This window comes from Hippocampus guttulatus, chromosome 5, assembly GCF_054856545.1.
Source record: "Hippocampus guttulatus isolate MCC_2025c chromosome 5, RoL_Hgut_1.0, whole genome shotgun sequence".
Lineage (NCBI taxonomy): Eukaryota > Metazoa > Chordata > Actinopteri > Syngnathiformes > Syngnathidae > Hippocampus > Hippocampus guttulatus.
Genome location: NC_141265.1, coordinates 4,851,702 through 4,876,202, shown reverse-complemented (window position 1 = coordinate 4,876,202; position 24,501 = coordinate 4,851,702). Strand labels below are relative to the sequence as shown.

Sequence of the window (24,501 nt, the reverse complement as noted above, 5' to 3'; positions counted from 1 at the left end):
GTCTTCATTCATAAAATTCCCACTAATGAAATGCATGGGAGAGACGAGACCTCTTCGGCCGGAAACAAATATTTGTATGTGTCACTTTAAGAAAGTTCAAAGTTCACATACAACGCCACGTGGTTTCATCAATATGGCAGCTTCCTGAACCTTCAGTGCGTGTTTCAAAGTAGCACAAAAGGGTAAGGCACAGCTCTAAATATCAAATTTCTACTTTTGATATCGTGGTAGGATAACAAAGTCTTTCTAGCTTTGCTAATATTTTGTTTAGAACTCCTTGTTCTGTTGCTTTCCAACGTTATGAAAAAGTCTCTATTCTGAAAACAACATTCCCCAGTGTTTATTTATTTTAATGTAAGTAAAATTAGATGAATTCAAACCATTTTCCATTATTAATGTGACCTCTATTCCGTACAAATCATCGGAAACAAAATAAAATCATTTAGACAGGTACGGTACATAAAATTAAACATGAGATTATGTGGTTTCACAAGGCTTCACACCATCTTATAACTGGGCTATGACTGTGTTCCGAAATAACTCATCATAAATTACATTCAAGCACATGTTGAGCACACACTTGCCACAATTTAACGAACCCTTATGCAATCACATTAGCTCATCTTAATTTTACTTTTCAACTAAATTATACAGGTTATGGGTTATATGAATGGCGGAAAACGTTTTGACATCATTTGACTGTGTCATTTCTTTTAATCACCAACAATCTTTATTTTGTGTGAATTGTGTGTTCCTTAAATTCTTAAAATGATTTTTTTGTTTTTCTTGGCAACAGTGTCATGGAAGACTTTAGTAGCAGCCCTGTGAGTGAAGCAGGTGCCCCGGAAGCAGGGGACACTGCTGACCTCCCCGCTGACTCCACAGATCATGTCAGTCCTGCAGAGGAAGGTGAGGTGTCATCGGACCCCGGCCTTTATGGCTACATCAAGCAAGACCTTTTTACGTCTGAGATCTTCAAAGTGGAGATCCGGAATCTTCCCAAGTTCATCGGCTTCAATGACTTGAAGAAATTCCTGGCCAAGCACGGCCTCAACCCGCACAAGATCAAGCTGTTTGGCAAGCAGACGTTTGCTTTTGTCACTTTTAAGAACGAGGCGGAGCGCGACAAGGCCATGAAGATGGTGCACGGCATGCAGTGGAAGGGCCAGGTGTTGAGCGTCAGACTGGCCAAGCCTAAAGCCGATCCCATTCAGAGGAAGAGGAAGCAGGAGGAAGGCGAAGGTCAGGGAGGGCAACCTCCTTCCAAACGAGCAGAAGGTGACGAAAAGGAGCAGCCGCTGAGTGTTCAGATCGCCAACGTGGTGACTCCCCTGTGGAACGTTCCCTATGAGGAGCAGCTGAGGAGGAAGGAGCAAAATGTGGTAGCGGTTCTGCAGAGGCTGGCCAAGTGAGCGCAAGTTATCCATTTCTATGGGAACCTCAGGAAAGTATAACTCCTTTCACGATCCTTTTCCATGCTAAATTCTGTGTTGTTTTCCCATTAGAGAGATTGCAAGCACCAACAAAGCCATGCTGCCATTGCTCTTTGATGTGAAAGGAAAACACAACAAAATGTGCTGCCCCCTAGAAGCAATTTGTCCATCCCCGACACAGGTTTGTGTGAGAACAATATACACTTCCTGTATGTTGTGGAATTTCTGGAATAGAATTTCCTGAGCTCAGTGACGGACGGTCATTGCCTGTCTTTATTTCATGAGCAAAGTGCAACAACTTTACCTTTTGACTGCACAGAAGAATATGAAACCTGACACGGTTGGGAGTCCTATATAAATTGTGGCAATACTGTACTTGACAATGCCATGCAGCATTGGGAGTAGCTCGAACAAACATTTGGGTAGTGGTCTAATCAATGGAATATATTCATCCATCTATCTTCTTCCACTCATCTGGGGTCAGGTCACGTGCGCAACCGCTTAGGCTAAGGAAACGTTCCCCTCAGCAGCCATCGTTCCCAAGCTAGCTGGGAAATATCTTTCCAGCATGCCTTGCGTTCCCCAAGGCCGGGGGTCGGTAACACGTGGCTCCAGAGCCGTTTGCGGCTCTTTGGTGACATCTAGTGGTTCCCTGGAGCTTTATAAAAAATGTTTGAAAATGGAAAAAGATTTTGATAGTTGGCTAATATAGCTCAAATAGATATAGACACACGTTGCAGCTCCGAAAAAGGAGAGCTGTGGTGGTGTTTTTTTTTTAAACGTACACTTTATTTATGCTTTTAGCAGTCTCGACAAACACAGACACGTCTGCGTGCAACTCTGTGCCTTCTCTCTTCTCGTTCGACTCGAGAGGCGTTCAAAGACAGCCTCCGAAAAAAGGAAATTAATGATCACTTCACTGACACTAAGAAAAGCGAGAATAATGCACCAAAACAAAACAAAACAAAAAAAATCAAGCGAGGAAATTACAAAATAAATTCTATGGAGGCGTTTGTGAACACACAACAAAGGAATGAATAACATAAACAATTCTGAGATAGTCCAGTCTCCTACATACATACAGCATGTGTTTCCTTCATTGTAGGTTTTCTAGAAAGCTTTTATTTTTTTTATTTATATTTGTTTTTTGTTTGTTTTTGTCCTGTATGGCTCTTTCAACATTTTGGGTTGCCGACCCCTACTCAAGGCCTTCTTCTGGTGCGACATGCCTAAAACACCTTTGTACGCTTGAGCCACCTAACCTGGCTCCTCTCAATGTGAAAGAGCAGAGGCACTACGATGAAGCTCTCCGGGTTGATCGAGCTTCTTACCCTATTTGTCATCTGCGAACAGCTGCACCCGAGAGCTGAAGACAGCTCTAGAAAAAGCACAGATGTAATACTCAGGACACCAAAGCAGACCCCTTAAGGCTTCAACTGTGCTCCGAAATTCTGTCCAAAAAAATTAGAAACATAATCGGTGACCAAGGGCAATCTTGACAGAGTCCAACACTCATAGAAAATTTATTGGACGCACTGCGGGTTGTACAGGGATTGAACGGGGTTCCAGTACAGCGTACTCCTGTAACTCGCCACAACAGATTGAATAAGTGACACGGTCGAATACCCTTCTCTATGTCCACCAACTGTACTGTATGTAGACTGGTCAGGTATGTACTATATATTATAAGCACCATTTATTTAAATGGCTGAGGTATTTTTGTGGCTCATTTAATAATCATTAATAAATAATACATTTGATTTATTGCCATCTTTCAGGGCACTCAAGGTCACTGAATAATATGATTAAACATCAGTACAATAACAGAACATAAAACATCAATTCAAATGGCGGTTGGGGTTAAATATTGCCTTTTCAAATGCAGTGGTGTCCAACCCTTGTGTGTACTGGCAGACGGAGTACAGAAACAAGTGCGAATTCCTCATCTCTGTGGGTGCGGACGGGGAAGATAAGACTGTCGGCTTCCGCCTGGGGAAATATAAGGGAGGCTCCTGTGCTGTGGTGGGGCCAGAGGAGGCGTGCCATGTCTCAGCTGAGGCCAAGAAAATTGTCCATGACTTTCAAAAATTCATCAGGTGTGTGTCAATAAATGAATCATACAATATCATGTAGGTAGGTCTTAATATTTACTACAATTCATTCCGGGAGTTATATTCAAAAAGTCAAACCCCTATATTAATGAACCCTTTCAGGGACAGACGTTACCGCAGTGCACAGCTTATCATGTTATCAAGTTACAGATACACATGATACCAGGACCTACCAATTTCTATATGCATAACTCATTTATTGGTGAAATTGAGTTTTGAATTAAACTCCTGTAATGAATTACTGTAGGTGAGCTATGATACAAGGGGCAGAGAAATATAGACTCTTAATTGCTAATAGGAGGTAGTTTCGGCGGCCCGGTGGTTAGCGCGCTGACGTCACAGAGCAGAGGTACCGGGTTCAATTCCAGGTCTCTGTGTGGAGTTTGCATGTTCTCCCCGGGCCTGCGTGGGTTTCCTCCCACATTCCAAAAACATGCATGGCAGGCTGATTGAACACTCTAAATTGTCCCTAGGTGTGAGTGTGAGCGTGGATGTTTGTTCGTCTCTGTGTGCCCTGCGATTGGCTGGCAACCGGTTCAGGGTGTACCCCGCCTACTGCCCGAAGACAGCTGGGATAGGCTCCGGCACCCCCCTCGACCCTTGTGAGGATAAAGCGGATCGAAAAAATGGACGGATGGATGCAGGTAGTTTCATCAAGAATCTCTTCATTCAAAAGACCAAAACAATGATGAGTACAAAAGATTTTAAGAGAGAAGAAGACGTTTCACAGCATTTGTTAAAAATGAAATGTACCATGTAAAATGTTATTTGGTGCCAAACGTGCAATCGTTCTAAAGACACATCAACACGCTGTTTAAAACAAACAAACAAAAAACGAACCTGTTTTGACCAATATAAACTAACTTAATTGAGGTTAGCTTTGGAAGAATATCTCTGTCATAAAAGAAATGTACTCCATCCAGATTGACATATGAGACGAGGAAATGCATATAGATAAATGAACACAGGCTAAATGTTATGGTAGCATTGGTAATAGCATATTTCATATTTGATTCCCTTTGCCGTAATAATGTTAACTGATCGCACAGGTTAACACCTTACACCGTGTACAGTCCTGAAACTTACGAGGGACACTGGAAGCAGCTGACCGTTCGGACCACCAGGACCAAGCAAGCCATGGCTATAGTCTTCTTCAACCCGCAGGTAATACGCAGACAGAGTTGTGATCATAAGATAGGCATTCACATTTCTTTACTGATGAGCCTTCCCTGGAGGTTCTCGTTCTAATTGAAACATTTTCAACAATTTGCTAGAAACTTGAAGAAACAGAACTTGATGCATTAAAGAGCTCCATGAAGAAATACTTTTCAGAGGAAGAGGGCAAAGACAGCGGCATCACCTCTCTTTACTTTGTCAGAGAGGGCCAAAGGTGAGGAGAAAAGTCATCTGGTGTTGACTTCAATTAATTTTGCTTGGGGCGAGGGGCGCAGCATATGAATCAAGACTCAGAACAATTGTTTGTTCAGGCAGCGTTTTCAACGCAGCTAATGTACAGTGCCACGAAAGAGTATTTCTTGTAAAAATTCTCTTGCTTTGTTGCAGTCTGCCCACGTTAATTTTTAAGATCATCAAACAAATGTAAGGCTCAGACAAAGATAACCAAAGTAAACAAAACGCAGTTGATAAAATGGTGATTCGATTTATGAAGAGAAAAAATATACCGGTGTATATATATTTAAAGCTCCCCGACCCTGTGTGAAAAAGTACTTATCCCTTCTTGTTCTATCATGAATTTAACGTGGCTTATCACAGTTTTCTGTTCATTTTCACTGACCATAGCAAAGCCTGATTATCTCCAGATGTGTTCAATCAAGAAATAACTAACTAGAACCCGTCCAACAAAATGAAGTCGGCCAAAAGATTTCAAAAAGCTACAATAAAATACCATGGGCGGAATGAATTCAAGGACCGATAAGAAATAAAGTCATTGACATTTATCAGTCTGGAAAGGGATATAAAGCCATTCCTAAAGCCGCCGGACGGAAGCAAATCATGGTGAGAAGAACCGCTGGCCTCACTCGCCTCCACAAACAGGAAGAGACCGTGCAAAAAAATGACAGCATAAAGAACACAAAGGCTCATCTTACTCATGCAAAAGAAGAAGAAAAAAACCCAATATCTGAATGAGTCCCAAGATGTTTGGCAGCATATTCTATGGACTGATGGGCCGAAAGTTAAACTGGGAGCTATGTATCTCAATGATATCTGGTGTAAATTTAACATAGCATTTCAGAAGAAAGAACATCATACCAACAGTCAAACGTAGCGGTGGTTGTGTGATGGTCCGCTGCTACTTCAGGCCTTCGCTTGCTGTGATTGATGGAACCATCAATTCTGCACTTTACCACAATATCCTCAGGGAGAATGTTTGGACAAAAGTTTGCGATTGCAAACTGAAGCAGATTTTGGTTCTGCTTCCCAATTTATGTTAACTTGGGTTATCTTTGTCTGATATTTACATGTTTCATGATCTTAAACGTTAAGTGAGGAGACGATGCATTGTATCACACGATGCAATGATATTGCGCAGCTGTACCTAATGAATTGACAAAGTATGTTCACTACGCAAGCGACCGTATAAAGGTATGTAATGTCAACTTTGCAAGCCTCTGTGATTAGATGACAGTAACGTTTTTATTGAAGAATGATTTTTTTTTTTTTTTCCTGGCGGCTGAAGAAAATCTCCGAACATTGAAGATTTGCCCTGTGAGCTGGTTGCAGGAGATGGCTGCATCCACGAGGAACTTCTTGGTTTACAATTCAGAATATCTCCTCATTCCTTCTTTCAGGTAAGAAACGTTACATTTTACGACTTCATGGTTGGGGAGGGGGGGGGGGGCATGCACTGTAATTTCCGGTCAATACACAGCATGTTTGTCTCACAATCACATGATCTATATATATATATATTTTTTTCTTCGTTCAACAAGCTAACGCTGAACCTCTTCCATTGTTTGAACAACCTGATAGGTAAATACAGCAGGAGCAGAAGTTCTGTATTCTGCAGTCGGGGAGTGGGCGCAACTGGATCAGGAAAGCATAGTTCTGGATGTGTGCTGTGGGACAGGAACTATTGGCATTTCTCTGGCTAAGGTAATGGGGCATACTCGTTTTGTATGCATTTTTTGTAAGGCAATACTTATACACGCGTACACACAACTGCATAATTGCTGGACGAGATGTGATGCCCAGAAATGTAAATGAGATTTGTGTGTTTTTTGGGGTGGCGGTTCTACAGAGGGTCAAGAAAGTAATTGGAATCGAACTTTGCCAGGAGGCAGTGGAGGATGCCGAAGTTAATGCAAAACTTAACGGTGAGTGCCCTCGGGTATGAACGATGGATGTGAAATACGGCTGGTGCAAGTTGTCTAATAGGCATCTTGAAACTTCAGCCGGTGTTCATATAAGTGACGAGCTCATGGCTTTTAATCTTTCTCAACCCAAGGGCTCAGCAATGTCGAGTTTCACTGCGGGAAAGCTGAAGATTTGTTCCCCAATATTCTCAATGCTCTTGTGTCACCCAAAGTGACAGCCATCGTAGATCCACCGAGGGCAGGCTTACGTACGTCTATAAAACGTCATGTCTTAATGTGATCATGTTTTATTTATATAATGGTGCCGTGTTAACAAACAGATTCCAAGGTGATACTCGCCATTAGGAGAGCAGAGCATCTCAAGAGGCTGATTTATGTGGCGTGCAACGCCAAAGCGGCCATGAATAACTTCATTGAGTGAGTTTTAAACCTTTTCATACGCCTAATTGCCACTTTGAAAACATGTTTCGACAAGATTCTAAAATTTTTTTATAGCCTGTGCAGGGCACCCTCCAACAGAGTTCACGGAGCGCCATTCCAGCCTGTGCGAGCCATGGCCGTGGATTTGTTTCCTCAGACAGCACATTTTGAAATGGTTCTCCTCTTTGAGAGAGTGGACTACAACTCCCAGCGACATACCAACGATCAGAAAGAAACTGTATGTTCATCTTAAGTTTGTTTGCAAATATGTGGCAATTCACGATTGCAATTCATTCTGTTTAGTAGATGTACGCCTTTTACGTTCCCTCTCATCAGAAATGTAGCTTCCGTAGGAAAAGTAGCGGCACTTTTTCTTTTTAATAGTTTCACCTCTTGATTTAGGCTGCCTATTTCTTTTGGAATAAAACATTCAGTTCCAAAACACTGCTTCGGAATCGAAAATATTTTACCGTGTAATTCATATTTTGAATACCACAGGCAGATTATTCAATACATTTTATTTTGCATAACAAACATCACCAGTCATGGAATTCCTGTTACAACACATACTGTACTTCATATCGTAGGGCAACACCATCCCAAAGAAGTCACTGGTGCAAGTCAGGAGCATAACATGTAAAAGCAAGTCTCACACTGAAACACTTGGCAAGACAGCACGCGCAGAAAATGGAAAAGAAATAGCATATTCTTAAAACTAACCAAAATCACAACAGCCTCACATTCAAAAGATGTCACAAGTTAAATACTTTAATGCACAGCAGTCTTCTATATTAGCGTGTCTTTATCTTGTATAGTCGTTTAACGGTAGCGTTTGCAGCAACGTTAGGTAGTCTAAAAAATGCATATGACTGGATTTTAGGCTTTGGTATATGCAGTTTCAGAAGCGACTGTTGGACTGAACCTTTGACGGCCTTCGAACTAAATTGTTCAAGGTTTGCATTCTGCGCTATACATCTTATTTAAGGTCATACGCATGGTCAGCTGTCAGAAGAAAGGTAAACATACAAAACCGATACAAAGTACATTAAGACACCTCAGCTCATGCTGTGGACATACTTCTCTTTAAAAACACTAATTTGCTAGGTAAATGCTTTATTTTGTAGAGGGGGGCTTGGTCTTTTCCATTCCCTGGGCAAGTTTTAGGTCCGATCAATAGACTCAAAGCCCTTTGTGAAATGGATTAGCTAAGGCCACATGTAGAGCGTTTAATTTAGATTAAGGGCACCGAAACACAAAGCTAATGAAATGTTAATTGGTGTGCATGGCATTAGTACCCAAATAGAGCGTTGTAAAGCCAAGTCCCAAGAAAATAAATGTGTGGCCCGGGCGACAAATCTGTAGGACAGGACACAAGTGCATAATTGTTCCGAGTACTCATCACTTCACAACGTTTTCAAGCATGCAAACCAAATCAATTCTCAAGGAAAATTAATAAAGCATATTTGCAGTCCCCCATACTAGCCATAACACCAGACAATAAAATACAAGCCATTTTAATCCCAATTCAATGGTATAAATACAAGCAGTCCCTTTCAAATATGTTACGCGCTAATAAAAACACAGGTGCTGGTATTGAAATGCGGCTATTAAGACACTTTAAAAAACAAAACCATGGTAGGTAGTGGTTCTTGCAGTCCGACGTGCATGCATTGAAATTGACGATGTTTATGACACGCCATCTTATCTGCACCGTGGGTGACTTGCTCCTTGTACCATAGCTGGGATGCATCTAGAGAGGTAGATGGTATTTGCGCTATGGTCTGTTAGTGCATTTTGTTTTTCCTACTCTGATGTCTATCAGCCAATCCAACTACACACGGACAAAAGAAGCAAGCAATTCTAACAGCATGATGATGTGATACTACATAGCGACGATGTTGCAGTGCTGGAACAGTGGGTGTGGTGTTTGGCTAGCTTTCTGCTTAAACGTCAACAGTGCAGAGAGGTTCACTTCCTGGCTGGGCAGATTCCACGATGGTCATCTTGGGTTTCTTCCTAGTTTCCTCCTATACAAATACAAACATACAAACTATAAAGCTTTTCTGCAGGCACTATTCTGATCGTGGAATCATATTACACTCTTAGTAATGGAAACAGAAAGCGTGAACTGCCATGATGTGTGACAAAAGACTGAACATAAAACCTCTACACACACCTGTTAAAAATCCAATGATTAAGATACATCATTTCAAAACTTCTTTCCTCTCCTTTGCAGTGAGTGCATGCCTACAACTTTGTAAATGTTCCTCCAGGGGCTCCCTACTTTTACTGCAGATCACAATGTCAGCTGCAAACATCCATGCTCAATGGGGATTACAATCAAACTTCATCTCTAAGACAAATACATCACTATTGCAAAAAGGAAGGGGCTCAAAGCTGATCCCTGTTGCAGTCCCGCCTGCACCCTAAACTCCTCTGTCACACTCACACCACACCTCACTACAGTTGTTGTTCATGCCTTGTGCTCTTCTAACATACTTCCTGGCCTCTCACATGGCAGCACATTTTCTCTCCAGGGTATCCAGTCACAGGTTTTCTCCTGATTTCTAAAGATACAATGCAGCCCCTTCCCGCCTTGCTGTACTCCAACAACATTCTCAAGGCAACTAATGCATCTGTGCTATTCCTCCTTGAAATGAAACCAAACTGCTACTCTCAAATACCGGCACCTCTGTACTATTCTTTCCAGTAACTTCAGTTTGGCACTTCATTCTTCTAAAGTTCCAAGTCTGTACATCTCCCTTGTTATTCCAAATGGACAGCAGCCCACTTTTCCCATTCTACTTCTCACCTGCTGAAATTTCAACAACTGCTCAAAAACTCCACCGCCACCTCTTCTATTATACTTCCACATCACTTGCCATTCCGTGTTTCCTCTTCATTGACTTTCTGAATTTTTGCTTACTAATGATTATTACTTCCTGGTTCATAACAATCACCTCCATCCAGTCGTCCTCATGGAACAAACAGCTCTTCAAAGTCTTCTTTCCATCTACAGTATTCAACATTTTTTCCATCCTTAATCACTTACCGGCTGTGCAGCTTTCCTTTCAATCCATTATTCTGCTGCTCTTTGTGCAACCTGGCATACAATTGCTACTTATTTGGCCTCTGCTACCTCCACCTTATGTCAAATCTCCTTGCATTCTTGTCTCCTCACCTCTTTCTACGTGTCTCTCAGTGTCCCACTTCTTCATAGCTATGCTCTTAGCTTTATCCTATCCTGCATTTCCTGGTTCCAGCACAGCGTTATCGCCTACCCCCGTCTCTTCAATCACTTTGGCTGTAGTGCTGCAGTCTTTTACAAGTTCCTCCTGCCCACCAAAGCCTGTCTAAACACCTTTCTCAATTGAAATGCTCACATAATAATTCATATTGAAAGTGAGAAAATGTTTTGAAATGATTATTCAAAAATGTTTGACGCTATAAAACCCAGATATTTTAACAGGGGATATGGACTTAAGTCACTGCATCAATCTGAAGATGAGTACGAGTAATAATAATACACAACGCGATTACAGTAGAGTACAGACTGTCATCACTGGATTATTAATTTTAGAAATTTTGCCCAGGAGAGAATAGAGCAGATATAAACAGCAGTGTATGCAAATCAATTGCAGGTGAAGCCAGCCTTTGATGATTTAAAATGCATTACCGCGCCTAACATCACATATTTCAACACTGAACTACTTACCCTTTGTGCAGCCAGCTTCCTCATCTCCTCTTGCAGTTTATTCAAGATATGGAGGTTTGGTTTGTTCTTCTTAGCAAACTGTTGAAGCTCGATCACACTTTTGTCTGAGCTCTCCTATATGAAACAGGCACATCAAGTCATTGAGGCGTTGAAAGTAGTCGGTGAGGTTGCTGTCTAATGTGGTGGGCAGCCACATCCCACTGTGATGTGAGCGACCCCTTAACCTAAAATGGACTGTGAGAGACCGTGCTCTCAAAAATGATGGACCTCCTGAAAACTAAAACCTACCTTCTTGACCATCTTATTACTCTCTCGGCCATACATTCGCAGCAGTGAGCCCCAGTTCTTCACATGAGGATGAAGCATTTGCAAAATCTTCTGAGATGCTAACTGTTTGCCAACCCTCTTGTTCTTGCCTGGTTGGAGAGATAAAACAAAAATGAATGCACTTTCTAGGCAGATGGCAATCCAGGTATCATCCTCATCTGACACGCACAACTGGCAACATTTTCAATTTCACATTAATTGAAATTAAAACATCTCCAAGACAAAAGGAGGAAGAAAGGAAACCACTTACACCAACCGCGCACAGTATGCTTGCCACAAGTCATCACATATTCACTCTTCTGATTCTTCCCTGGTATCACCTCAAATTTTATGCTTGTGTCTCCCATCCCATGGTTTCTATAGGTAGTCAAGAGAATAGGTAATAACACACAATTGCATACCAAGATTAGTTGGAACAGAATAAATAACATGAAAATGTCGCAGTTGTACTAAAAAGCAATTTACTTTTGATTTTATTCAGTTCTATCCTCTTATTCAGGGGCGATCTGATGTAGAAACGACTTTGGACATGACTTTCTATGAGACATCAGAAGTAGCAGTAAGTAATTTGTTGCTGCGCCTTTTGTGACCTGGAGTGGTTTATTTAAGCGTTTTTTGTTTGGGTTTTTTTTGGTTTCCTTTTCTCAACATTCTTCAGCCACCGCAGCAACTTGTTCACACAGCACATCTTTGCAACTTACTGCGCCGTTCGCAGTTGGACAAAGTACCAACAACAACCAGAAGATGAATTGTGGCTTCAAGAACAAGTTTGAACATGCAAGCGGGACAAAGAGAGAATGTAGTAATAAATTATCGATAGCGTTCCTACCACCTACGTGGGGATGAGGAACACAGAAGGATTAGGCTGAAAATCGGAATTTGAAAAGACAATACTAATGTTATACATGTGCTCCTTTCATTTTGTGGACAAAGAGCCCGCAAAGCAACAAGTGCATCCAACTGTGTGCTTATGTTAACCATCAGATGTTTGCCAGGTACCATATTGATTGGTGTCCCAAGAACATCATTTTATGTGTCTGGGGGCTTCAATACTTGAGTGTTAGTCATGCAAAAACATGTACTGTAGTTTGACCATTTTCTAAACAGTTCATATGTGATGTGCTTGTGGACTGCCGTTGCTCAGTTTTACATCTGCTTGAGATAAGACTGCATCCAGCCTCTCAACAAAACGTGACCAACAATATTTGAGACTGCAAACTGGGCTTCAGCATCTAAAGAGAATCAAGAGTTGAGAAAATAGCCATTTTCGATGTAACCCCCCTATCTCGGCTGTAATAGGAGGGAGTAGATTTGATTTGACTACCCAAGATGTCATATTGCTCTCTATTTCAAAACTATTGATGGAACTGCTTGTGTGGTTGCAAGATTGTCCACCCACCTTTTAAGGCACTCATGAAGAATCTGATACGGTGAAAGAAGCCCTGCTTTGTTGGTCAGCTCATACACTCTAGAGTCTTCTATACTGATATGGTTAAAATACTGTGGGGTAAAACGCTCAACATTAGTCGTCCTGTCATTTCTGTTAAGAGACATTCACCTTCACACAGTTGATATGCATGCTCACTCCAAGATTGTTCCTAAGGAAGGATTGAATGTACCTCAAGTTCATCTGCCTCAACAGGCTTTTCCTCAGAAGTCTGCTTCACAAAGTCTGGTATAAGGATTTCCAGTGTGGCTCTTGCTGCAGTATACATAAAATTGTCAGAGTAAGGTAAGCATAGTAACATGCAATCGCACCACCGCTGCTTTATATTAGGGATGTAACAATATGCAAATGTCACAATACAATATCACGACATGACCCTTGCAATACTATAATTATCCTAATATTGTGGGGAGGTTGGCAATTAAAAAAAACTGAGTCACATTACAGTACATTTAAAAAGCCATGATATTGGCAGACAAAAAAAGCTCATACACACACAATATTATAGGAATATTCTTAGCCAGTCATTTTATTTGTCCTGTGTTCCTCTTGGCTAAGCAGTGCAAAGTATCATGTAGTTCCCAATGCTGTGTTTAGCTGAAGTGGGTGAAAAGTATTTTTTTTTTCTTTTAAAATACTAATATGGCGACGACATTATCCTTTAATATCGCCATTATCATTCCATCCCTACTTTGTATGGTATTATAATGTGCACCATCCCACAAAGTGTCCAGTTAAATTACCAGCTTTATTCTTGGCAAGTTTTTTACTACTTGCAGTCCCTGTGCCGTAGGTGACGCCGTCAATAATGACACACGCGCCAAAGGGTTCACTTGGGTTCTCTGCAGGGGATAAAAACATGGCTCAATGACTGAAAAGGCTTTAAGGCCGTATCTCACTCAGCGACCAAGGTTTGCAAGTGTGTGCGAACTTAGCAAACGTTGGGGGGGGGGGGGGGTGTCATTACCATTACAACTGTTTAGGGATGTCTGACAAGCATCTTTGCAACATTGAACAATCCCTGACCAAAAAAAAAATTCACTAAGTGTGCACACACTTGCAAACCTTAACCGCCAGTGAGATACTGGCTACAGACTTCAACTTCAGAGTGTCAGGGGGGATTTAAAGAATCAACTTTTCTCAAGGTGAAACTTACCACATTCAAAGAAGTTGTAAACAGGCCGAACCTTCAGGACACGCTGCATGTATTCATGTAAGATGCAAACTTCAGACTTCCCATTGGGATTGATGACAAATTCTGGTGAATATAAAGTAAGTCAACATAGAAAGAACATGATTACCTTCATTGCCGAGTCAAAAACAAAATTGACAGTTTTCATTTTTTTTCCATTCTTTCTATTGACTGTTGTACACACGTACACTTTTTGAAACACCATCTATGTCAAAAGTATCATTCGACTATTCGAGTTTTGATATATATAACGTATTTTACCTTTCTTAGTAGGTGCATCTTGGACTGACAGTGTAATGAGTTTCTGGTTTGCAGGCAGGATTGGCCTCTCGGTTTCAGCCTGTTTCCTCTTCATGTCCCTGTTAAACTGCCTTCGCTCAGCCCATGTGCGGAACTTCTTCACCGTCACTTGTTCAAAGTCAAAGCACTTTTCCAGGTATAGGCGAAAGTCTTCAAGTTCTGCCAAGGATTTATAGCATTAGTGCTGTGGTTTATTGAATGCTACCTTGGCAAAACAAAGCTATCAAACACCTTGGAAACGTGGACCACATTCCCGTCTTATTAATTCAGTACTTATCAAACAGTGGGTACGGGTATGATGCTAAGGGGCGCGCGTGAACCTCATGGAACATGCTTTTTTTTGGGTCACACCAGCAAGAAGGTGTAATTGCATATCCATTACAGTAGGTGGCAGTGGCGCTCTCACTGTCAGAGTGTGCGCAGGGTGGATAAGGCTATGTTCACACTGCAGGACCTGATGCCCAGTTCAGATTTTTTTCTTTTGTTCAATCTATTTCAATAGTTTACAAAAACAAATTTAAATGACACTATTCACACTGTATGAAAAAATGCATATGCATGTCGTACATGGGTCAATAAGTAAATAAGCTGCAGTGTGTATGTTCTGAAGAGCACTTTCTTTTCTTTTTGCACAAAGCATGCATACACACAGCACAGAGCGGGAGAAATGAAGTGCAGTGAACAAACACGGATAAAACATTGCCAATAAAATAATCACGTCCTCTGTATTCATTTGTTCCGATTTGTATGGTCCTATGTGTGGTTGAAATAATAAAGATGCTAGTTACAAAAAAATAATAATAATAATCATTTTGGTTGATCGATATTTCTTTGTTTTCATTATTGTTAAGGATACAATGACATGCAGAATTGTAACAATTTCATAGACTAAATACTCTATTTCAAGTTGCAGCAGAGTGTTGTCTTGTTCCTAGCAGGGCGCCGTAACAGAAAATAACTGGAAAGCATTGCTTTCAGTTAGAAGCTAACTTGAAATGAACAAACATCATGCACAAACATTAATTAGCGCCAGTCTTCCAGTGAAAAAATCTTACCAATGGACTCATCTTTGCATACTTCCACTTTGGCCCTGACTTGTCCGAGGGCTCCTTGGGCAATGTCGCAGGGTGGGGCCTCTTTACCAGGCTGAGTGTCATTGGTGATGCCCTCAGGCTCTGGGCCACAGTCAGCAGGAGTGGAAGCGGGTACGCCATCATGCACCTCAGCTGTATTTTCTGAGTTCTCTACATGTTCATCACCATTTGCTTCCTCGCTGGGCTTAACAGGTAACACTTCTGCTTGTGGATTCACAACGCCGTTCAGTTCCTTCTCTTCATGTTCCTTCATCTTCTTATAGTGTAAGCAGGGGATGCTGCTGGTTGGAGGATCATGTTTCTAGATCACAGTGGCAGACCAAGTGTTGTGAAAAACAGGGGAAACAGCACTTTAAATACTTAGGGTCAGGTCCCGAAATATTTGGACACTGACGCAATTTGCAGCATTTCAGCTCTGTACAACAAATGAAACAATCAAGATGTGCTTGAAGTGCAGACCGAGCTTAAATTTTGGGTTATTTACACAATGATCAGGTAAGAGGTGTTGGAATTATAACATTTTATGTGTGCCTTCAACTTTTTACGGGATCAAAAATATTTGGACAAACTAACAATCAAGAATCAAACTGTCACTTTTCAATACAATGTTTTTTTCCCCCAAATCAATGACAGCCTGAGGTCTCGAACGCATGGGCATCAACAGACACTGCGTTTTGTCTCTTGTGAAGGGCTCTGCTACAGCTGTCTTCATTTCCTGTTTCTTCATCATCATCATTCATCCCCAAAAGAACCGTTCAAAATAATGTCACTAACCTAAGGTCTCACTTAAAGGCTGACATTTAAATTATTTTCACCGGTAAGTCAAGACGATGGAATACAGCTTGCAAGATTGCAAGTGTGTGTGCATGTAGCTTTTTTTTTTGGTCAGGGTTTGATCAAATTTGCAAACAGCTGCAAGATTTCTTTCAACCATTAAAATTGTGGTCTTTGCAACCGTTTTATTATTTTAGCACACTGGTAATTTCAAGCATAATTATATAATAATTATAAATATTAATATTTTTTCACCAGGGTTCATTCTTTTCCATGTGTTTACCTTGACTGGAAAATTGGTCAACCATTTTTCAGGTTTTCCAGGGTGCACGAGGGAACCCTGTTCAGTTTCAACAAGTGAAATGCATGTTCGATCCGATTCACGTCAGGTGACTTCTCTCATTCAACTCTTTAGTTGCTTTGACAGTCTGCTTCTGTTCATTGTCCATCCGTATTGTGAAGTGCCATTCAATGAGTTTTGAAACATTTGGCTGAATATGAACAGCCAATATTGCTAATATCTGCTCCTTGTAAGTGAAATAAAGAAGGAATGACACACTTGTCCATTGAACGCTGAGCAACCAACTGTCCACATAATCTCGGTCCCTTAAAAAGTGGGAGGAAGCATGTATAAGATGTGTTCCAATTCCGACACTGTTCACATTATGCGGGTGAAAATACAGGTGCTCCCAAATTAAGGCTCAGAGTGTGCACTTCAGGCACACCGAGTTTAATTTCAAATTCATTGTGGTATTGTATAGAGTTGGAATTATGGAAATTGTGTCAATGTCAATATTTAGCGACCTGGCTGTAAATTGATAGGTTGTTGGACATCGCCATTGTTCTTATAGATGGTCACGACTAAGGTTCAAAGACCTCTCTCTACTATATATCTACAATAGGAAGTTACCACGGGTGTCCCGATACAACGTTATCATTCCGGATACGATACCAAGATTGCAGCCTGGAGTAGTGTAAGATATCAACAGGAACGATACATGCTTTAATTTCCTTTCTTTTTTAGTATGAAATGTTAGAAGAGACTTGATCAAATGATACTATTCAAAGAACAATAGTCAGCAACAGGAGGTATGAGAAAATACGACCCATTTATTCCAAACATTTGGGTCACTCGTATATAAATTCAACCTCAAACATGAGAATGTACTGCACTGGAATAAAGCAAATACAAAAGAGAAATAACCAGAACAAAGTAAATTAAAAACAACAGTATACTACTCTTTGAAGTGCAAAATAAAGTTGACTTCAGTACATTCAGAAGCATTTTTTTTTCACATTCAATCTTGTGGATAGAAGAGCAGGAGCGGAGTCTGGAATGGGCTGCTTGTATGCGAGTGTTAATACCGTAGATTTTGAATTTAGACCGATATGATCGGATACCGTTTCAATATCAATCCAATCCGATACAATATAAATAGTGGACCGATATCCGAAATCTATATCAAATCAGGACACCCCTAGAAGTTTCTACTGTTATGATGAACCAGAATCAAAATATGCAAGTTACCCTTATGCTGCCAGATCCAAGGAAGTAGGGCCTGGACCAAGTTACTACTCTGGTCTCTCTGTGCAGGTAGACTGGAATGCCTGAGTTGTGGAATGTCATGATCCATCCGTCAGGAAGTGGCTCAGTGGGTGGACGTCCCCGACCTAGTATGTACATACACCCATTGTAAAGACAGGAGTGATTCTGGACTACTTAGTGGTGCAGACTTTAGAGCCTATGGCCCTATCACCCTTTACGTCAAAACATGTAGTCAATACAATTTAGGGGCTGACCAATAAATCGGCTGATTCTACCCTTCAACTTTTCTACTTAAATAATCGGCCAATTATGTTTTTCGATTCTTTTTACCTATGTATTCCAAACATTTGCAGCAGTTGTACACAAGTAACACTGGTTTCATTATTTATTACACATAAAACTATACCATAACATTGTATTCTTTAAGTGACGGTGTTTAAAAATGTGTTGATTTTTCAATGTTCATTTCAAAGACCCACTCTTAGTCCCCTTAAATCTAGATAGAATCATGAAATTATCAACACAAGAATGATATGGTCATTCAAAACAAAGATAATTTTATTTCCCAAGCAACGCTTAGATGAGTAATTCAATTTATGCAAGGAATTGACCCACGGGGCTCTAGATTAATTGTTTGCACTGGTGCGCCCAACTGTATGGTGCACCAGTCCTCAAATGTTCCACTGCATCACATTCAACACCAAGTTAACTCAAAATATTGACAGGTAAATGATTAACTAACAATCTGTTCAGAATAATGTTTTTTTTTTTAAATTTGAATCGCAACTTTAAAAGACAGGTGCAGTGGGGCGAATAAGTATTTAGTCAACCACCAATTGTGCAAGTTCTCCTACTTGATTAGAGAGGCCTGTAATTGTCAACATGGGGAAACCTCAATCATGAGAGACAGAATGTGGGGGAAAAACACGGAAAATTACATTGTTTGATTTTTAAAGAATTTATTTGCAAATCATGGTGGAAAATAAGTATTTGGACAATATCAAAAGTTCATCTCAATACTTTGTTATGTACCCTTTGTTGGCAATAACGGAGGCCAAACGTTATCTGTAACTCTTCACAAGCTTTTCACACACTGTTGCTGGTATTTTGGTCCATTCCTCCATGCCGATCTCCTCTAGCGCAGTGATGTTTTGGGGCTGTCGTTGGGCAACACGGACTTTCAACTCCCTCCACAGATTTTCTATGGGGTTGAGATCTGGAGACCGGCTAGGCCACTACAGGATCTTGAAATGCTTCTTACAAAGCCACTCCTTTGTTGCCCTGGCTGTGTGTTTGGGATCATTGCCATGCTGAAAGACCCAGCCACGTCTCATCTTCAATGCCCTTGCTGATGGAAGGAGATTTTCACTCCAAATCTCTCGATACATGGCCCCATTCATTCTTTCCTTTACACAGATCAGTTGTCCTGGTCCCTTTGCAGAAAAACAGCCCCAAAGCATGATGTTTCCACCCCCATGCTTCACACTGGGTATGGTGTTCTTTGGATGCAATTCAGTATTCTTTCTCATCCAAACACGAGAACCTGTGTTTCTACCAAAAAGTTCTATTTTGGTTTCATCTGACCATAACACATTCTCCCAGTCCTCTTCTGGAGCATCCAAATGCTCTAGCGAACCGCAGACGGGCCTGGACGTGTACTGGCTTCAGCAGGGGGACACGTCTGGCAGTGCAGGATTTGAGTCCCTGGCGGCGCATTGTGTTACTGATTGTAGCCTTTGTTACTGTGGTCCCAGCCCTCTGTAGGTCATTCACTAGGTCCCCCCGTGTGGTTCTGGGATTTTTGCTCACCGTTCTTGTTATCATTTTGACGCCACGGGGTGAGATCTTGCATGGAGCCCCAGATCGAGGGAGATTATCAGTGGTCTTGTATGTCTTCCATTTTCTAATAAATGCTCCCACAGTTGATTTATTTACACCAAGCGTTTTGCAGGTCTACAATTTTGTCTCTGGTGTCCTTCGACAGCTCTTTGGTCTTGGCCATAGTAGAGTTTGGAGTGTGACCGACTGAGGTTGTAGACAGATGTCTTTTATACCAATAATGAGTTAAAACAGGCGCCATTAATACAGGTAACGAGTGGAGCCTCGTTAAACCTCATTAGAAGAAGTTAGACCTCTTTGACAGCCAGAAATCTTGCTTCTTCGTAGCTGACCAAATACTTATTTTCCACTCTAATTTGCAAATAAATTCTTTAAAAATCAAACAATGTAATTTTCTGAGTTTTCCCCCCACATTCTGTCTCTCATGGTTGAGCTTTACCCATGTTGACAATTACAGCCCTCTCTAATCTTTTCAAGTAGGAGAACTTGCACAATTGGTGGTTGACTAAATACTTATGTGCCTCACTGTACCTTACTCAAGAGTATTGTGTTTGAAGCGCTGTTTGTTGGTTCTGACTTTTGAAGATAACAGGCCTTAACTTATAATTAAAATTTGTCAATCGTTCTTGTCTTTTTTATCCACAGCTATAACTACTCCATATTTAATGGCCACAGATCACTCACCTAGGCCTGTTCCAATAACAATAAAGACTGGACTTGGGCACCCCTGTGATAGAACATCTTTAACCCCCCCCAAGCAAATGCATTTTTACCCTCAATAATATTGAACATTTTCATTGAAATCTAGAACAATAAATAAAATATATTTACAAACATAACAGATACGGGCTCTGTTAACAAAAAATGTTGGTGTTTATACTTGATATAATTAGATATTTATTAAATGAATTATCCGATGAATCTGTAACTGGTTCTTTTATTTCCTGCCAAAAATAGGCATCGGCCTAAACACAAATTTAAGGCTTCGTATGATCATGATAAATATTTAACAGTGCATAATAAAAACAAATATTTGCCACTTACTTTTCAAGACAGTTTTAATTTTGGTCATCATGGGTTGAACACTTCCTTCGCCTTCTGACTGGTGATCACTATCGCCACTATATTTGTCCTCTGCTGGACGCATCTTTTTCGGGACTGGCATGCCCTCCTCGAGCAGAGCGTCAACGTCATTGTCAAATTCCCCCTTGAAGAGTAAGAATTTCAGGAAAGAAACGTCACAATACATGGTACTTAGGGGGCATATGTTCAAAATTCCACAGGTAAACCTTGATTTCAAGATCTTAATTGATGATGATGAATGTTAAAGATTAACATTTACTGCCTTAATTTGAGTCTAAAATCTAAAATGGCGATCAAATTAAGAATAGTTCTGTCCAAAAATAAATCAATCAATCAACATTTAATTAATTAATCTTCTCGCTGGATCATTGTCAGGCTCCTATAGAGCTTGCTGATGAGCTGATCATTTTGGATCAGGTGTGTTGCAGCAGGGAGAGATGGAAAACATGCCCTCGAGGACTGGACTTTGACACCTATGATCTAGGGCAGGGGTGCCTATTACGTCGATGGCGATTGACCGGTAGATCGCGGATTGGTCCGAAGTCGATCGCGGGGGGGAGGAGAGGAGAACAAAAAAAAAACAACCATTTGTGTGTCTTTGTGCATGTTAGTAATATATTTTTTGGTGTTAATGTATACTGCACCCTAATCATCCGATCAGTCTCATTTTCACAAAAAGTATTAAAAAAATAAAATAAAATAAAGCAGGTAAATCTTTAACCTATGATGGTGCGTGACCTGCGTCACCAGAAGTTGTTAGCGCTCAGCCGTCTGCAATTGCAGCTTGTAATCAGAGCTGTTGCGCTATATCTTTTATCGTTATCATTATTCTCATTCAGTTTGTTTCGTGTACAATTCACAGAGGGCACGGGCAAAGAATAGGAATCTTGAGGGCCAAGGGAAGCTCTTTAAAATGGTACGTGTGAGCTACGATCGTTAACAGGCTGCAAAAGTGCATCGCATGCCTCCGTGTCAGGCTGTTGCTCATCATGGCGTGCGTGTGTATGTGCGTGCGCGGTAACGGGTCGATCGCGGGAGGTTGGTTGATCGAAAAGTCCATCTTCGGTTCAAAAAGTTTGGGCATCCCGATCCAGGGGAATCTTGCGGAATAGTTTAGATTTAAGGAGTCTCAGCTGCAAGTCCGATCTCTATCCTTGAGGTTTATGTTAAATTGCTTGATGTTAAAATGGGATGACACCGCATTACAACACCACTAAACTGCTACCGATGAAGGGTTGTCATAATTTCAGAAATATGCAAGTGTCAGTAGGAACACATACCAAATGACAGTGTTAGACATTCTTTTTATGGAAGGTTTAAAGAAAGACAAGACATGGTGACAGTGGTAGGAAGACAGACCTACCTCATACGTGTAAGCCATGGTCTCGTCATCTGCTGGCTCCTGCTGAATTCTGACATTGGACTTAAAGCCGCCATTGGCTTCATCTTCATTATCCATGAAATTCTCATCGACATCATCCAACTCATCCAGGACGGCATACTCCACTTTGTTCTCAATGTCGGTGTCCACCTCCAAAACCCTACCTGATCCATGTGCTGTTGTTGAGCTACCTTCAGCTAGTCTCTGATCACTGGAGAATTCAAACTCACCATTCATGTGGTCCAAACCATCATCACTAACTCTCTCTTGCTCTTCACCTGTATACAAAACCTTCCTGTCTTTGCCACAACTGCTTTCAGTGAAGCTAACTCGAACCTTAACATCCCTAAGCAGCTTGCTATCGGGCAGGAAATTGATTACAGGGGGAGCGTGACGAGCTGTTCTGGGGCACAGTGGGTTGGAGTAACTGGCATCATTTGAGGGCTGGCTACAGAAAGTAATTGTGCCAGTGTTGAGGGGCTGTTGTGGATTTGCTTCGACATCCCCTTGGGTGCATATGTATCCATCACCACCAGAGCTAACGTCCATTACCTCTGCGTCACTGGACGTTTGCAGGGGAGGTGGTGGAGGTGCTCTGCCCTCATCTTGGCCAAAATCATTAGGTGGCTCCGTAGGGAGAGGTGGGAGAACATCATCTATTTCCATAGTTTTTATTTAGAATCTAAACTGCCTTAAAGATTTGGAATTATCTTATAAACTAATTAGATTATTTGTTCTTGTCCAAAAGTAGAATGCATGCAGAAGCACATTCCAGGATAGAACACGTATCAGAGATGGATAGGCTAAGCTGACTACATTGTTCTTTTCATTAATGTAGACAGCTTTCAGAATCACTGTCTCAATTATTGGAAATCACAATGCATTCAGCCTAATGGGGGATCAAGGCTGCGATCAACATCCTCCTGCGGTTCCACTGGCAGCTAGGAAACAGCGAGAGCATAATCAGCAAACACATGGTCACGAGCACCGTCTTTGTCGTACTACCTATCTACGAAGAGTAATCGTGAGTAATTCACTATAACGCGTTTCCAAGCCATATACTATTTATAAAAATGTGCACGTTAACCAGATCGTCTACAGAGGAGCAGCGGGGCCCTACAAGCATTAGCATTACTGCTAGGTGTTCGAACAAGCGACCATCGAGCTATACTGTCGTCCATATACAATAACCATCTTAATACCTAAGTCTTTCAAGTTTACGTGGGCTTGCGCAAATACTCACCAGTACATATAACTTAAGTATCTCGTCAGAAACCAACTACCTACGTAACGTGTCTTATTTACCCAGACTCATTTGTAGTCCCGCCATCTTGAAGAGGTGCACAACTCCACTTCAAAATCAGGCTCCGCCTTGCATGTGCCGGCGTGTTGATCATTGGTTACAAACGCTGTCAGTCAAAATCACCCACAAGTCACTGTGTATGCTCTGCTGACTGTTGGAGTCTACCAGTAGTGGCGCCACATTATCATTCGCAACAGGTTTGTTATACAGGAAAACAAAGACGAAAAAAAACCCTCTTCTTCGTGTGTGTGTGTGTGTATACATGATCGTATACGATTACTAGCTGATATGAAGGGTATGTATCTTTGTAAGTGTGGATGTGTGTGCACGCGCGTGCGTGTGCGTACACAGACACATACACTTCATATCAACAAGTAATCGTATACATTACTATCCTAAAGTAAAAATGGCACACATTTTCCATTATTCAAACGAAATGCTAAAAATATTTTGGTCAGCACGGGGGCCATACAAAAGCTTGGCAGGTATCAAGATTCAGATTGAAGACCGTCATTATTGTATAAATGTGCCTTGGACTCACGCTCACAATATAAAGTCCACTCTAAATAAATATGCAGGGTATCTCAGAACGACGTTTATTTGAGACCAACTTTGAACTGAACGTTTTGAATAAGTGCAAATAACACGAGTCGGCTCCTGGCTTGACCACCCCAGACCAAATTCAATGTAAATGTGTTGTGAGGGAAATTATAATTCCATTACTGAAGTTATACCATTATTAATAGCTTTGGGCACTTCCTTGGAAGGACAGTTTTTTTAGATCATTGACTGCATTCATTAAACGTATTTAAGTAATGTATAGGATTCGTATTTATTGGGTAGTCATAAAAATGTACACTAGATGGTAGTACACAATAACGGAAAGGCTACATACCATAATCGTGTGGTCGTGCACTGCAGATCAGAAATTTGACTTCGTAATTTGACGGAAAATTGCCCCCCCCACACACATTTCTGTCCCATCACATTTTCAAAAACCTTGTAGAAATTGATGCATAAAAGGTTAAACTCACAACAAGGTTTGAGCTCTATATGCAATAAAGCTATCCAAAGTATTATATATACATACACACACACACACACACACATATATATATATATACACATACATACAGGTAAGTATTCTCGAGTAAGGAATCATATTTGCGTTATCCAATATCTCTCTCTCTCTCTCTCCTCC

General features: G+C 41.1%; 2 protein-coding genes across 3 annotated transcripts; one reads left to right on the top strand and one right to left on the bottom strand.

The window, feature by feature from the left end:
- The first annotated feature begins 108 nt into the window (after positions 1-108).
- Positions 109-7,743, top strand: trmt2a (tRNA methyltransferase 2A). The gene is made up of 12 exons (XM_086112514.1): positions 109-182; positions 797-1,408; positions 1,506-1,614; positions 3,348-3,529; positions 4,594-4,708; positions 4,819-4,934; positions 6,243-6,354; positions 6,536-6,658; positions 6,804-6,879; positions 7,011-7,127; positions 7,200-7,296; positions 7,375-7,743. The coding sequence occupies exons 2-12, from the start codon at positions 801-803 to the stop codon at positions 7,550-7,552; spliced, it is 1,833 nt and encodes a 610-aa protein (XP_085968640.1). The 5' UTR covers positions 109-182; positions 797-800; the 3' UTR covers positions 7,553-7,743.
- Positions 7,744-7,800: 57 nt separating this feature from the next.
- On the bottom strand, positions 7,801-23,390 carry dgcr8 (DGCR8 microprocessor complex subunit). Of its 2 annotated transcripts, none has more exons than XM_086111670.1 (14): positions 23,303-23,390; positions 21,980-22,938; positions 20,578-20,740; positions 17,677-17,819; positions 15,336-15,675; positions 14,242-14,439; positions 13,945-14,046; positions 13,532-13,630; positions 12,961-13,043; positions 12,741-12,841; positions 11,592-11,698; positions 11,303-11,430; positions 11,015-11,128; positions 7,801-9,326 (listed from the first exon to the last, which is right to left on the bottom strand). In XM_086111670.1, exons 2-14 carry the CDS (start codon positions 22,661-22,663, stop codon positions 9,243-9,245), a joined length of 2,346 nt encoding a protein of 781 aa, XP_085967796.1. In that variant the 5' UTR covers positions 22,664-22,938; positions 23,303-23,390; the 3' UTR covers positions 7,801-9,242. The 2 variants fall into 2 exon arrangements, with proteins under 2 accessions (XP_085967796.1, XP_085967795.1); XM_086111669.1 differs by having other exon boundaries at positions 23,241-23,357.
- Positions 23,391-24,501: the final 1,111 nt, after the last annotated feature.

Excerpts from the sequence above, each read along its gene's own strand:
- dgcr8 (XM_086111670.1), bottom strand. The coding sequence starts at position 22,663 with ATGGAAATAGATGATGTTCTCCCACCTCTCCCTACGGAGCCACCTAAT. Across the intron at positions 17,820-20,577 it reads AATTAAAACTGTCTTGAAAA|GTCGGGGACGTCCACCCACT; the intron begins GTAAGTGGCAAA and ends TGTACATACTAG. Across the intron at positions 9,327-11,014 it reads GGAAGCTGGCTGCACAAAGG|GAGGAAACTAGGAAGAAACC; the intron begins GTAAGTAGTTCA and ends GTATTTGTATAG.
- trmt2a (XM_086112514.1), top strand. The coding sequence starts at position 801 with ATGGAAGACTTTAGTAGCAGCCCTGTGAGTGAAGCAGGTGCCCCGGAA. Across the intron at positions 6,880-7,010 it reads AGTTAATGCAAAACTTAACG|GGCTCAGCAATGTCGAGTTT; the intron begins GTGAGTGCCCTC and ends TCTCAACCCAAG. Across the intron at positions 7,297-7,374 it reads GCCATGAATAACTTCATTGA|CCTGTGCAGGGCACCCTCCA; the intron begins GTGAGTTTTAAA and ends ATTTTTTTATAG.